This window comes from Protomyctophum parallelum (assembly GCF_964188405.1).
Source record: "Protomyctophum parallelum genome assembly, chromosome: 12".
NCBI lineage: Eukaryota > Metazoa > Chordata > Actinopteri > Myctophiformes > Myctophidae > Protomyctophum > Protomyctophum parallelum.
In genome coordinates, this window is record NC_139712.1 from 15783320 (window position 1) to 15799981 (window position 16662).

Below are 16662 nucleotides of genomic sequence, written 5' to 3' on the forward strand. Positions count from 1 at the left end.
GAGGCGTGCGCCAGCACACTTTGAAGACTTTGTTAGTTAAAGTGAGATCGTTCCAGGAATAGAGCAACAATGCGCTCTGATCTCACTGGAAGGGCGTTCCTTCCTATATATATATAATTAAAAAAAAGAAAGAAAGAAAGAGAAAATGTGTTTTGATTGTTTTGATATTTTCTGCTTAGTTTAGGTTGTGAACTTAAAGGGGAGGAAATGTGATATATTGGGTTTAGCTGACATTCCAATAACTGACAATGCAGCCAGGCCCTTAGAGGGCAGCAACGGACCATCTTGGGGCTGTGGGTTACAGTTCACTTGTAGTGGGTTACCCGGATGTTCTTGCTTTTGTTATGATGATGCGATCCATGATACTTGTTGTTGTGACATTCTAAGTCTAAAGTAAAGTACAGTTATCCAACAACTGAGTCATTCTTTCAGACACGATATAACAATTACCTTCTTGGTCCATTCCAAGATCCTGAGGTCAGAGAAGGTGTCATACTCGGCACCAAAGAATTTCTTCAGAAGCTGATGTATGAGGGCAATTGTGACACGGATTATGGGCATCCCCGCCACGCTAGCTATCACATCCGCTATCCGACCTGAACCCTCCAAGATCACACATGGCGTGCCATTGATCATGGCATTGAAGATGGTCTGGGTGAAGAGAGAGAAACCGTCAGAAGAGAGAGAGACATCGAGGCAGGCTGACAGGCGGACAGAGACAGACAGGTACTATACATGGATGATGACTCACATTTAAAGTGCCTGGTCCTCCATCCAGAACTACACACACCACTGGGATTGACACGCCACTCTCTTGAGGACAACAACATCAGTGTCACTGTCACTGACAGGACGGACAAAAAGGGCACACCTCCTCTCACAAAAATATTGCAATACACCGGTATGTGGACACGGCATCGGTCACCTCAACTCTGTTCCCCAGAGACTGCTGGGAGATGAGTCTCTCCAGACGGCTGCGCAGTTCGATCTCCACGCCGTATCGTCCGTGAGTCCCGTCGTCCACCAGCAGGAAGTGAGAGTGGTTGTTGTCTAGGCAGGACAGCCGGCCTTGCCCTTGCTCGTCCATCACATAGTGAGCAGGGAAGCAACCCTGGGGAAGAGAAAGAAATAGAAGAATAATCTAATAAAGAATATTAGAAGTAAAAACTAAATGAATAATGATGAAGTAGCTATACCCTAGCCTCGCGTAGCGATACTAATATCACTATACATATACAATATGCATTGCAAAGGCTGAATACATTTTAGATACTTTGAATAAAATGGGTCTACATTACATGTACAGTATCTAATGCTCATGTAACCCTTACATCTGGGTGCACCAGGGACTTCCTGTTATGGAGTGTTCCCCAGGTAGCCATTCCAATGGTCACGATCTGCTCCGAGCTGCAACTCAGGGCGTAATCCCTTACTGCCCTCCCCACATGCTTCATCACACCTGTATGTGTACCACCTGTGATGATCCACGCACCTGCACACAACATGAGGATTATGGGTTATAGCGCCCCCTTGAGGAGGTGATCCATGCACCTGCACACAACATGAGGATTTGGGACTGAAATTAGATAAAACGTTATTGTCCATAAAATCTTACATAAAGTCAGTATACAACTAGAACAAGTGCCCTTCTGGGCACAGGTCTCCACCAGGAGGATAGGACTGTGTGAGATGTTTGGCAAAATGTTTAGGAGTAATATAAACATGTTTTGTTTTTGGCAACCATTTTCTTCATTTTGTTGAGGAAATGCAGAGCCAGATCACTCCTAGCATGAGGATAGAATTCTGGATGAGCAGGACATGTGCAGCATTTTGAATGAAACGGGCCACTCCTGAAAACTTTGGAAGGCAATCTTAGCCAATCAGTGTAGAATCTGAGAAATCCAACAGACTCGTCTTGATCACATGACTACACAGATCATGTTTACCGATTTGCGTGAGATTTGGATGAAATCTGTGCGACTAACATAAGCAATATGTGGTATCTGGAACCACAATTCACATTAATATAGCTTGAATAATTATTGTATAGTGTGACATTACATTGTCTCTCAGATGGGCAAACAGAGTCCTTGGCAGGCTAGGAATCATAATAGCCAGTGGCCACTATATCTTGATGACCACAAACAAATGGTTGGGGGTTGTTTTCTATACATGTTAGGACACCTACTGTGCTTCCTAGCTCTGTGAGTCTGTGACCACACCTAATATGGATATGTTGACAATTTGGTACAGGGGGGGGGGGGGGGGGGTTGAGACCACCTTTGCATTTCCCTTTGATGTCTTTGTCCTGATCTGTATAAAGCCCACTAAAATGTTTGTAACAGTGTGTTAGTCTCCAGACGCCGTGAGGCTGAAGGATCAATGGGGCCTGAGCCCCATGGCTGTGATCTGCTGTTTTGTACTCTTTGTACTTTTAGTTTGTTTTTTAGGGGCTCTATAGAGAAAGAAAAGCACTCCTCTCTCTTTTTAGTTCAGATACTTCAATATGTTTTGCAGATATCGGCCTCATGGTGGCGCTATAACCGGCAGATGTGGAGGGATGCAGGGACAATGTTTTTCCATGGCCTCTAGGGAGTGCGCATACATAAGTTGTATACAGATGATGCAGTTATAGCTCAAAACAGGAATTGGCCTGTTATAGCGCCACCGTGAGGCTGATTTGGGGGGGGGGGGAAATGTCATCCTCGGCCTAGTGGAAATGTGCGTGTAGAATTTCTAAATTGCACACTGCGTTTGTGGCATTTTTTTTCTAAACGGACCAATCATGTGAGCTTTGGAAGTCAATCTTAGCCAATCAGGATGGAAGATGGGAAATGGTGCAGATCCGTGTTGATCACATGACTATGGAGATAGTGTATACCGAATTGTGTGATGTATGGATAAAATGTGTACGGGTAATCTACAGAAATGTGTTTTGCCTAAAAAACATTTGATAACAAACAAAAAAAAATGTGTTTTGCCTAAATCGGCCTCATGGTGGCGCTATAACAGGCCGTTGAGGAATATTTGGGGCAGAGGTTCGTCTTTGGCAACTAGGGAGTGCATGCAAAGTTTGGCATGGATCGGGCCAACGGTGGCGGAGATTAGCTGGTAACGGACGGACGGAAGGAAGGAAGGACGGACGCACAACATACTCTCTCCCCATGCCTTCGGCCTGGTGGAGACAATGACCTATGCGGTGCACATAGGTCAAAATGCCACAAACACATTATAGGACAATGGAGAAGTGGAATTCTGAGGCGAGGCTGTATACATACACTGTTTACAGTTATCATCCACTAATCTCTCTCCCAGACCTTAGTCTCTATCTCAAACCTTCTGACTCTTGTTATATCATGATTTTTTATCTCTGTTTGGGCTGACCTGTTGTCTGGGCCACTTTGATAAGGCCTCTGTGGAACATGCCCTTGAGATGAGCTTTTAGGTAGAAGTTCTTGGCTCCTCCCGTGACCGAGATCAGCAAGTTGGGAGGCATAAGATTCCACTGCTCTGTCAACAGCTGGTACAGGACCTGCGGAGAGGTGTCTGTGGACACTCGCACATACTGGAGGCACACACACACACACACACACACACACACACACACACACACACACACACACACGTTTTCTCATGCCATGAAAAGCTCCTTTGAATTGAATTGAATTGAATTGAATTGAATGCACGTTACACACATGCACAAAGCTTAAGTTATATAGCTCCATGAAAATAACAACAATGCATTACATGGCAGAGTGTCTCACCTTGCCAGTTTTCTGTGCCTGGCCACCAAAGTTGATGTCTCCAAATGCATCAGTGGGTCTTTCACAGACATGCCTGTGTTTGTTCCACAACTCTCCCGCAAAGTCCTCCGACTTCACAGCTTCATCTACATGATGTATCTTGGGGTAGCCGCACTTACACACACCCTCTCTAATGGAGAGGACAGAATCAGTGTTTACACAGTCGAATATTGTGCACTGTAACATCCTCTGGTTCAATTACAAATAGATAAATGAGCATTGATGCTTTTACTGTATAGACAAAAATTAAATTGATTTATCCTGGAAATGGATACAATTACCATATAACATGTTATACTAAGATACAGTATCACAGTAACGTATGATACATTCAATAAAGAAAGAAAGAAAGAAAGAAAGACAGACAGACAGACAGACAAAAAGAAAGACAGAAACAAACAAACAAACAAACAAAATGATTTCTTCTTTTGTAAGAGTTGCATCCTCTGAACTGGAGGGCAACTCATATCACTCCTGTGATGGCATGCAGCCAGTAGTAGCATCAACAGCAGTGACAAGGTCAAGTCAGGACCTATACAGCCATACTGTACCTCAGATGGTCCCCAGTTTACACCCTACCTGTTTTCCTCTTCATAGAAACAGCACTCGTTCTTATTGATGTTCTCCCTGATCCAGGAGGATAGACAGCAGCGCTGAAAGGAGGGAGACAGACTCAGGTACTTAGAGGTTGTGCTGTCAGCCACAACTTGAACAAGGTGAGGTTCCACTACCTCTGCTTTCCCCATCCTGCAGATGGTAGAGACACGGGGCAGACCGGTGCTCCTCGGATCTGGGATGGGCTGCAGTTAGGATGACTGATCAGGGCAGAGTATAGCTCTGCAGGCAGCACTGTAGCTGTATAGCTACTTGCTAGCACCTCTATACTGCATTGGTGATGTCACAGCAGAGAGATAAGTGAGGGCTGCTGAGACAGGCTGAAATAGCGTGCCTCTTATTGGAAGCAGGACAGAAAAGGGACAAGGCACACTTCCTGATGCTGGGCTGTAGATAAGATAGTCTACTTGAGACTAGATTGCTGTTAAATTATTGGCTTCTATTCTATCTGTTATTTGTTACTTGCAGATTGAATGGCTGTAGTTATGGGGTAGTAATGTGAAATGATTTGTTCCAAAACCAAAGCAAACAAACTAAAAGTGATACCTACTCTCACAACCTGATTGAGAGTATGAAATGGAAACAAATTTTAAACAGACAACAATCTATTATGCAAATAGTTATATTACTAAAATGTACTGCACATACAGTATATAATTCTAGCTGGCAAAGTGTATGACTTTAACTTTCTTCCTGCTCAAACAACAGTAGATATTTTAACATTTGAAAGCATGCAACAGAAGTCTAGCAGTTACCTGGTCAATAGTAGGCAGCACTCGATTTAGACGTACTTTGCCCAACTGAAGCTGGGCAATTTTGCTTTCAGATCTCGGCAGCATCTCTGAGGGAGAGAACAAGAGAGTTTGAACATTGCCATGGTCTATTTTTTCCACTATGTACTGTATTATGTACTGAGGAAGAAACACAGGACGCATCCGACCAACGGTACAAACTTATACTGACATGTGATGAATAATTACAACCACTGTAAATACCATATACTTATAGTGAAATGTCAATTCCAATAAAGCTAACATATTATGATTTTTTAAGGACCTATACTTACGGTACCACATTTTTTAAGTCTGCCAAAACACGTTGATCCAATATGATTTCAGTAATGATGAGCTCACAATGATAACCCGTGGCTGGACAGTGAAGATAGATATGCTTTCCTTATCTCACACTATAAAAAAGGCTCCTCCCACTCAGAACAATAATAGCCGCCAGATTCACCTAATCTGTCTCGTGAAGAAGGCTTTTTGTTGTACAGTAAGGTTTCACATTACTTTGCACCACCAGTGTATGGTGTATTTGTCAAATTAGTTGGAACATATTGATACTGATGTGAATTCAACACAGAGCTTTGACAATCCAAAACATGCTACAGTAACTTCACTTGTAAAAACTGACAAAAGAGTTTAGACATTTCATACCCCAGTAAAAAAAAGTAGTTTGAGGAGGAATGACCCCTTGTTAACATTCTTACCTTTATCACTTCCCTCAGACCCTCCTTTTCCTTGAATGAAGGACAACAGCAACATCAAGGCTTTGTACGGCATAAAAGACACATTTTCACTTATCTGGAACTGCTGTTGTGTTTGTCTCACAACTTTACCTGCCGTTACAGTAGCTGTTGCCAGGTGACACCTCATATTCACCTGGGATCTTGTTACTGAATGTCATTTAGTTTGGAGTCACTTGACTGATTGCCATAACAATGTGTATTGTCAACACACAAACAAGGCAATCACTGATTGGACAGATTTAATTTGATTTAATTGATATGAATGCTCAATTAATACACTGAAAGCCATTTGGTGTATCAATGACTTTGGTGTCATTACTATTAGTTATATACTATTAGTATGAAGAGAAAGTTGATAAAACGAAGTTGTTCAATGTGTTTATAGTGTCCAACAAACTCATCATTAATTAAACATAATCAGATCCTCTCACCTTTGTTGGTTGTGTGGCTACAAATGAACTAGGGGTAAAAGAAAAAACTTAATAATGTCCCAGTATGATCCTCCCACAGAACATATGGGCTTCTTGTGGTCAACAGTAGATATAGCCGACACCAGAGCCTTCTATTAGAGAGTGGTGTCAATGAGGAATCAACAAGGCAGGAATCAAGAAGGATTCAAGCCATCCCAACCACAGACTGTTTGAGATGCTGCCACATGAAAAAAGGGTTTCGTAGTCTCAAAGCTACTGGAAATAGACTGCAAAAAAGCTTCTTTCCCCATACAATCAGATGAACGAACTGATAAGACCAGAGCGAAACAGGGCAAAGGAAAACGCTAGCACCCCTCCTTCACACCTTTGTCCTCTTCTTGCACTGAGGGGGCAGAAACAGTGCCAATCATGTGGTTCATGTACAGTATGTTCGAAATAGTGACAAACGCTCATACAGTAGATTCCATTGCATTCCGTAAAATATGGAATAAAAAAGTCTGCTCACTTTCTTTAACCTGCTTTTTTCTTATTTATTTTCTTGAATTCTTTGTTGTGTTCACATTGCATAATGTGCATGTATCTTGTTTTTGTTTGTTTTATTTGTATTCATGATACTACATAATTGTATTGTTGTGATAAATAAAAACTATTGATAACAAAACAAAATGTTATCGCATATCACATGTTTTCCTAATAACGTGTAGCCCTAGTTTGTACACCTATGCACTGCAATATATTTGCATGTTTATGGGCCCAATGCGGGCTGTATGGTTAAGAGAAGTAAATAGTCATTTGCATCGAATGTCAATCATCATCATCAGTGTTGTTTTTTAGCGTTTTTTTTATGATCAGTACTTTATTTGGATTTTTATACAAATAAACAGAAAAAACAAACACAACAACAGTGTTATTATTAGCACTAGTTTAAGTAATATTTTTAGTGAAGATCTTTAAGTGAAGATCTGTGTAGCGTGTGTGTGTGTGTGTGGGTGTGTGTGTGTGTGTGTGTGTGTGTGTGTGTGTGTGTGTGTGTGTGTGTTTCAGCTCTGTGATTTACATCTTTGACAGCAAATAAACCAGATATTGTTGTGGTTTATGAAGAGTCTGTATTAGAGATAGCCTGCACCTTTGACCCTAGCCTAGGGGAAACTTTTATGACCACGGTCATTAAATACCAACCACTTCTACATACCATCTCAGAGCTGGGCTATAGATGCAGACTAGGGTTGTCCCGATCGGATCGGGTGATTGGTGATTGATGTGCCGATCACATCATTTTCAAATGATCGGAATTGGATCGGGGGCCAAAAAACGTGATTCTTTATCCTGTATACTGTATGTGTACGAGTTATCTCTCCTGATTGGATAATCCCAACCAGAAAATGAAATTTCTGTTTAGTAAGGAGCTGAAGACCCTTGTTAATGAACAAACATTCTATCGCAATGATTAGAGCTATTTAACACTTAGGTCGCATTCATACCAGAGAGCTTTGCTGCGATTAAAACGAATCCTGCTGCGCATTGTCAGAAAGTGCGCTTCGTTTGGCAGGTGTGAAGGCTCATTCGAATCCTAATGCGCAGCAAATAACCACATTTTACTCCGCCCAAAAACGTGGGTTTCGCTTCGCTTCGAATCGCACTTGACTACGATTCGGTGCAGGTGTGAATGCAATCCGCAGTAAATAAAGGAAATGAAGCAAACATAATGTGGCGGGTGAGGAGCTGAACTCAGTTGGAGACGGAGAAGGCATATTTTACGCAGCGCAAAGATGTCCCGTTACTGTGGATAGATGTGGTCGAATAAGGAGACTGAAGCCCTGATCGAAATGAGGACGTGTACATTAATCAATTGCTTAAGAAAACACATAAAAACACTGCAGTGTATTATAGCCTACATAATATTCTGTCTGTCTGTGCGTGCCGTAAACATGGAGTGCTGTCACTGTGTGGGACTGGGGAGTTATATCAGTGCGCTCATGCAGCGCTGTGCCTCCCTCCATGCCCAAAAGAACAGTGTGTGGCGGCTGCGTGCGTAGAGAGAGAGAGAGGGGGGGGGGGGGTCCCAGACGGCACGACACATGCACGTTATGAGTGTAATTTTATCACCATAGATTTCACTGTGTAGGCTATAGTTTATGAACGGAACACATTGATAAAGGTCCCCCCTGCTGCGTTTCCAATTGCTGCGAATGACAGTGTGAAGGCAAACCCCAGCCAATTAAATATGCAAGAATTCCATTTCCCCGCCCATACGGATCTGAGTCTACCGAAGTATTAGGTGAGAATGTGACCTTATTTTAACAAACAAAATACACTTACCGGGTAGGCTACCCAACCTTTACAGCAGAAGGTGGAATCCAAACCCCAGTAATGATGGTGTATGGAATGGGAAGAAGAGAATCCCTGGGTAGGCTATGAAAATCCAGGTCATGGCGAATTTAGAAGAAAGAAATCCTTTTTCACACCTACGGAGGACAGGTGTGTCGGATAATTGAATAGTATTCAAAATTGGAATCCTGCACACTGTCTTCACTTACAGCATTTTACCGAGCAATATGTTTCAGTCGTTCAGACCTTCATCGGGCCTGATGAAGGTCTAAATGCTGTGAAAGTGAAGACAGGGATTCCATTTTTCTAGGTCATGGCAAATTAAAATTAACAGAATATATTTTTCAATAGATTGGTGAACAACCCCCTGAAAATCCCCATCACAACTTTGACCTAGCTGTCTGTGGAAACCGGCTGCAAAGAAGGGTTGTCCCATGTTTTTATAGGATTTAACATCACACAATAAGCCACTTGAATAATCCCAGATGAACAACCCAAGCAATTTCATGGACCCTCTCCCAGTTCACATCCGTTCACATAGCCTACCACTCACAAAGGGAGGGAAGATGCTGCTGCAATGCCATCTTCCTGCTCCAGAGGGCGTACTCTAACCTTGTCTGGAAGAAAACCAAAAGTGATGAGTATGAGTTCAATAGCAAAAAACGAATTGAATTGATGAAAGTGCAAAACATTGTTGTAAAATGATCTGTTGTTTTGTAATAATAATAATCTAAATCTACAAAGTAAAAGTAACTATAGTAACTAAAGTTTTAAGTGTAGTTGAGTAAAGTACAATATTTGCCTCTGAGATGTAGTGGAATGGAGTAGAAGGAAAAGTATTGGAAATCGGAAATACCCAATTGAAGTACAAATACATCAGAATTGTACTGTACTCCAGTACAGCCTGACTCTGCAGAGCCAGGCTCTGCATATGGGACAATCCATTTGACCGTATATGAAAATATAGCAGCCAGGGCAGTGGCCACTTTACTCATCACCTCAAAACTATAAAAAGTTTGTAAATACCCGTGCGCATATTCTCCTCAATTCTCGGTAATGGCTACTTAGCCGATACTGCATGCTCGATTTGGATCCCTCGTTGTGCCGATCGGTGATTCGGTGTTATAAACGGTGTCCACTGTCCAACAGAGCCGTCGGGCGCGTTCGGAAATAGCGCACTGAGCGCACTGTGCAATGCAAACTAATAGGCGAGTGCGCTCCCGGTGCGCATTTCCGAACGCACCCTGAATATCCCAGTCAGTCTGTCTGTCTGTTGGTGTTGGAGGAGGAAGGGTCTCTGAGGAGGTGATGTTTTGCTTATTATTTAATACCATGGTTGAAATGCATAGATCTGTTATTGTGATATTTATTATGAGATATATATATATATATATATATATATATATATAATGTTGTATATATATAGATTATAATGATTTGATTTACATTTGAAAAGGCCTGATTTATAAATACTTAAAATGCTTATTATATGATTTATTTTGAAATGATTGGTTTGATTTATATTTTTATATATAATATAAAGTACTTGATTTTGAATATTCCTTTTTATTTCTATTTGCAGACGTATGGTCTCCTCTTGTTTATTTGTCACTTGGGGAAATAAAGCTTGTTGAAAACTCTGCCCAACTGTGTTGCCTTGCCATCCGTTTGTTCATACAACCCTCGCCTGAGACAGGGGTGTGACACATATATATTTATTTTTGCATTTATTTATTTTTTAGTTATGGCAGTTTTAGCCCTCCATATATATTACAGTATTAGTTTTGAGTAGTAGGAAATGGCACTATAAAATTTACATGATGTTACATACTCTTGTACAGTAGGTGGCGGTATGCACCTTATGTTGGTTGCGATCCGCCATAAAACTCAGAAGAAGGTTTCTTACTTCCTTTTCCTTCTTTCGAAGTTTCGCCGGCTGGCTTCAGACCATAGAGTATTAAGACTAAGAGCGAGGTGAGTCTCTACTCTAGTTCTAATATCTAATAATGTATGTTCAATATGCATGAACTTATCAGGTGTTTTGTTTTGTTTCTATGCCAGAGAAACTACAAAAGAAAAGACAACCTCCATAAAGGTAAGTACAGAAAACATTACAATTATTTGGTAGTGAATAATGTCTGCGAGTAATGCTCTCGCGCACAACTGAAATCCGTCGCACACAGACGCTGGTGTAAAAACAAAAAGTGTCCCCGAGTATCATCTACACTACAGTAATAATACCTGTCCCGAGTCGATATTTGCACACACTTTATTTTTTATTTACTTTACACAGATACACAGGCGAGGCGACAGACAGGTCTTCGCCGCCTCCTCTCCTCTCCTCTCCTCGGACTCCTGTGTTTGACTGTGCGGCAGCAGTGCTCACTGCTCGGTGCTAATGAAACGGTACCCAAGAACCAGATAATATCGCGTTTCTTGGACCCGTGCGTTGGTGCGTTTAGATTTAAAAGTCGAACGGATGGAAGTGTGATTAAAAAAAAGCACGGCTGTGTGCAACAAAAACGAGAGGGGGACTAATGCCCCGTTCCGACCGGCCAAAGCTGGAAATAAAAGCAAAGCTGAACTCATTTCGAAGCTGCTTTTTTTTGAGAAAGTGGGCGTGTACAAGGTACCTGTCACTCAAGCTGCCTGGACTCAAGATGAGAAGGCAAACGGGCAGTTTGAGCAGATGCGCATTTGAAAGTCTAAAATGTAAAATAGCGACTGTAGAGGAGAAATAATTATATATTTAGTTACATCATAACCTACGTATGGATGAATAAATAATATAATCTTGGTAAACTTGTTTGTAAATAACCGAACGAGACTACGGACCCGTCGGACCGGATCTCGATCCTCGCTCTTTTACCCCAGCTGAAGTGCTCGTCTTGGGGGTTGGGGAAACCCCCCACTCCGCTCTCCTCCTCCTCCTCCGCCACGAGCGAAACTCTCCGGGCATTTTTTTAAATAGCGGCTCTGTATTTAATGTTAATGTTGATTTAGCAAGAGCATACCGTAGAAATACAATTGTATATATCCAGCACGTCGTAAAAGCAATTAAAACAGCTTATGTTTACGTGTGATTTCCGGACATTCAGTCCCAAGTCTCAAGTCCGGGGAAGGGAGCCCCCGCGGCCCTGTCTGTCTGTCACTGACCCTCCTCTGGTCTGCTCCTCCGAGCCCGGGGAAAACATTGTGCCAACTAGTAGGCTAGGCATACTTTAATTACTTAATAAATAATCAATATCTAAATTGATTAAAATAATCAATATCTAAATAAAATAAATAATCAATACATATACCTGTGCTGGTGATGACTTTATGAATAAATATAATTCTCTAATTCTGTGAGTGTGTGTGTGTGTGTGTGTGTGTGTGGATGTCCGCATCATACCGCATGCATATCATACAACTGATATAATATTATATTGATCTCTCTCGCGCACACACACACACACACGTGTCCCCATGTCGGGCGCTCAATATCACACATACACGGGGGGGATTGTGTTTTATCTATCTATAAACATAGGCTATCTTCTGTCTTTCAACTTTTGCTATGAGGTTCATCGATAGGCCTACATGAACGCAATAAACCAATTGAAATGATTCCCTCAAATAAATCTTATCTATATGCCATTGGTTTATCGATTCAGAACGCAGCAAACCAATCGCAAAACACGGGCAACATATTGCATAAATAAAAGGTATGATTCGCGGTGCCCATGTTTCAACAATCAACATAGGTACCGACACACACACACTAACTTTAACAACGTTAGCTTCGCGGTAGCTAGTAGCCACACCGGAGCGCACTCGCCTATTAGTTTGCATTGCACAGTAGGCTCAGTGCGCTACAAGCCTCCAGTCCGGTATACTTGTGAATGAACATGTGGAAGCTAATTTCTAGGGTCTAGCCCCATTTCTCTCTGTAGTTCTCCAATCTGTTAATACATCTTTCTTCAATGAATCAATCCCTCTGCTATGTAGAGCTAGTAGGGGCCATAAGGGGCTGCTGACAATCTGAGACTGAGAAACTAGGAGTTCAAAGACACACCAACAAACTCGTCATAGAGTGTGTGTGTGTGTGTGTGTGTGCCCCAATAAAGTTTATGTTTTCTCATGCCCCCCCCCCATGTAAAGCGCAATTGAGTAGGCTATTCATATACCTGTCCTCAACCTGTGGGTCCCCAAAAGACATCCTATATACTTATACCCATATATATATATATATATATATATATATATATATATATTCTATCTACATCCATTGCAAGCATTAGTTTTGCACAAAAAAACTCCTTGGGCCGTTTTTAGCTCTGTACTTTATCCGCTCCTATATACTACTAGCCGTAATTTGCAACACTAGATCTTTTTATAATGTGTTGAATATAGAGTTGCAATACCCTCCATTGATCCACAGACATTTCCGATCTGCTTGTATTAAACAACGTAAAACTCACCAACATTGCAGCTCTAGGGCAAGCTTGAATTATCCTTTCAATCTGCAAAGCGTTTGTTTCATAAAAAATCACCATAGCATAAACATGTTATGAGCCATTTTCTGTCTTCTGTGCCATGATATATATTTTTCTAGTGTTGAAATTTTGAATTTTTGAGGGGTGCTAGCCTCTCGTGTGCCTTTCTTTATAAATATTGTTTTGACAATTATGTAAATTTTTCATAGATCAGAAGATGACCACCATCAGAGTCCACCAAACCGCGAGCATTGAGTTTTTGCGCTTGGATGGTTTCAATGGCTATGGCTACGGTGGCTTTCCAGTAACACTGGCACTCGACAGCACCATTGCCCAGTTTCTCGACGCTGTGAACAATGAGGTGAGTAGTAGCCTAGGACAGTAAGATATAGAGCACCGAAGTCTGACGTCAATATCGGTAGAGGGAGTCCACGGGTTCATGTACTTTTTATTTTTATGTTAATGTTGTTGAAAAAAAGATGGGGGGTGGGGTGATCACCAGCTAACATCAATATTTAACATTATTCCAGGCAGAGATACTCCACCAAGTGGGTAGTGCAATGGCAGTTCAATGGCATGCTCCACGCTGGGAAGAGGCAAACGACGAAGTGGAGTATGTGAGAATCATGACCAATTCATCGGTCACCCAGACTGGGCGGTTCTTCCAAATGGGTGGCCTTATCCATCCAAAAAGCCTCTACTTGGAGCAGTATTTGCTGAGATCATTCTTCGCTCCTACCAATGATCCTTATGTTGTCCACTTGCATTTCTCTTAATGGCTTTCGTTATGTTACGTTTGTTACCACATTTGTTATAATGGTGGTTAATATAAGTTAGATTGGAGACGTGTTGTCTATTTTCCACCACGTCTTTGTCATCTTTTCTCTGTTTCTTCACGTCTCTCCCTCCATGCCTGTTTCAGTGCTGCACTCTTGTTCATTTGTGGAAAACGAAAAGAGGAGAAAATGCTTAGCTTTTTATTTGTTTTGGGTATTTTCTTCCATGCATCTCATATGCCATGAAGCCTCTCTCTCACGATGAATATAATGATAGTGTTATGATGATCTTGCAGTGTGAGGGCAATCTTTATGATCCCTTATGCTCTCACAGTTGATGTGTCCCCGGTCAGTTTGAAATGAATGACATCGGCTCTGCTCTCATCTATGATTGGGGAACTGCAGGGTGGGGACACATCTTCTGTACATGGGGGCAGGATTGGCAGGGCTATCAAATAGTCATTGTTAACATCAACTTGATTTCTTACACCCATTTCATCACACATGCATGTCAAAAGCCTTATTTATACTACGTTGCATGACTGTGTTGCTCACCGAAAAGAGCAGAAATCAGTTGTACACTACCGCGCAACTAATTATAAATTGGGCTTAAGCCACTTCCTGGTTTATCTATTAAATTCTAACTGTCAATGTAACTGTCATTCTTCTGGGTGATTTGAATAGCGAGAATGGGAGAGGATGGCCCAAAGTTTGTGTTAGAAAGGATTAGTCAGCGGTTTACGCCTGGGTTATACTTGGTTGTGCACCGGTGTCTCTGAAAATATTTTTCATACATATTTTCGGTGTGAGACAAGATGAGCAACCCAGTATAAGTCAGCCTTTACTCTTCGTTCCATCCTGTCCGCAGGTGTGTGTGTGTGTGAGTCTGTGGGAGCATGAGGCTGCAGTCAGTGGGAAAGGTAGACTAATAAAACATGGGGAAGGACTTAAATTAACTTTGTATACCCATGTCATTTTTGCCTCCCCCCTCCCTTACACTGTATAACATGACAATTTGCCTCCCCTCTGTTTCCGCTGTCCAACTCTCTCCTCTCACCTATGTCTATGTTGGGGGTCACAGTTTGTCTTCGCATCTTAACAGAAAACCTTGATCGTTTCTGTTTTGGAGGGGAATCTTATGTTTTATTTTGTAAAGCTTATGATTCATATTGTATTAGAGCCTCCAGCAACAATAAAGAGTTAAAAGCTACAGTTCTTCTATTTCTCTTGCATTTGCTGGAAGTATTTTCACAACTGCTTCAGATGTGCCATTAGTGAGGCAATGTCTGTTTCCTGCTTTCTTGTCATTTCCTGCAGTGTATCCGCATGGAATATCATATGTCCCATCAACATTTGGCTGCAGCATGGCCTTAGACATTTTAGCTGCACTAATACATTTACAGCACTAGGTGTCAGTAAAACTCAGCATATCAATCCAACTTCCATGTCGCTGCACTATTCTAAACATTTCTACAAGCATTTCTTTACTTCTGTGATCTGTCTCTTGCAGATTTGAAAGAGCTAGGAAACTATAAATGTTATTCCTCTTACACACTGTTTACATTGCACTTTAAATGTGAAGATACTGAACCTTAAAACATAACAAAATACTAGCTCTGGTCCATAGCCCTAATGCCCTTTGGACCAGAGCTAACAAAATACTTTTAGATTGTGCTTGTCAAAAGTCGGCTACTTATTGTAAACAAAATGCTCATGATGGCAGAATGCCCAGTGAAAGGATGTTATTACTCCAGTCCACACGATACAATCAATTATATCTCGCGCGCACACACACACGCACACACAGAGAGAAACAGGTTTATGATAATGAGAAGCCTCAGGGCGCACGGCGCAGGGGTAGCAGGACTGCTGCAGGAGCCATTTTTCTCATTCATGCGGAGTCCCGACTCCCGCGGACAGAGTGGAGGTGTCGCCTTATTTAGATGAAGAAGGTAAAAAGGTTACTGTGGTTCACTGGTTTGTCTCATAAATTTCACTGGATTACCATCTGAAGTGCGGCGAGGACTTCGGAGGAGAGCATGGATACACTACAACAAAAGACGACGCACAGACGGAAAGTTTAAAGGAAAGGCGGCAGGAATTACGACTCTGAAACCAGGTGACCACTTCTCAGGGGCGATACGCGTAATTAAGTTGGATTTGTTCTTCGTGTTCGGGTGGTTACAACGCATCACTACGTTCTCGAATTCTTACATTGTTCACATCCGTGAGGATGCGGAGCTGAGGACAGTCGTAGCAAGTGTGGAGCAGAGCGCACTGTGCACTTTTTCTCTGGAGAATTCACCTCCTTGATAGATTTGGACTACGAGACAAAGTCTGAGTATGTGATTGTAGTCCAGGCTACCTCAGCCCCTCTTGTCAGCCGTGCCACAATTCACATGAAACTTGTTGACAAGAACGACAATGTGCCCGTGCTCAAAAACTTCCAGATCATCTTCAACAACTATGTAACTGATAAGTCGAGCAGTTTTCCCACTGGAGTGATTGGACGCATTCCTGCCTACGACCCAGATGTCTCCGACCAGCTCCACTACAGTTTTGAGATGGGGAATGAGCTAAACCTAGTCATCCTGAACCAAACCACAGGGGAGATTCAGCTGAGCCAGGCTCTGGATAACAACAGGCCCCTGGAGGCCTCCATGAGGATATCTGTGTCAGGTGAGGCCATTGTTACCTTTAACG

The 16662-nt window shown here is 42.0% G+C and overlaps 1 protein-coding gene across 1 annotated transcript; it reads right to left on the bottom strand.

Annotated features, from left to right (window-relative positions):
* Positions 1–420: 420 nt before the first annotated feature.
* LOC310867537 (transient receptor potential cation channel subfamily M member 2-like) lies at positions 421–5302 on the bottom strand (the record flags this gene model as incomplete). The annotated part of the gene is made up of 7 exons (XM_083777652.1): positions 5174–5302; positions 4383–4456; positions 3765–3933; positions 3385–3565; positions 1332–1492; positions 926–1111; positions 421–651 (listed from the first exon to the last, which is right to left on the bottom strand). The coding sequence occupies exons 1-7, from the start codon at positions 5255–5257 to the stop codon at positions 421–423; spliced, it is 1086 nt and encodes a 361-aa protein (XP_083633778.1). The 5' UTR covers positions 5258–5302.
* Positions 5303–16662: the final 11360 nt, after the last annotated feature.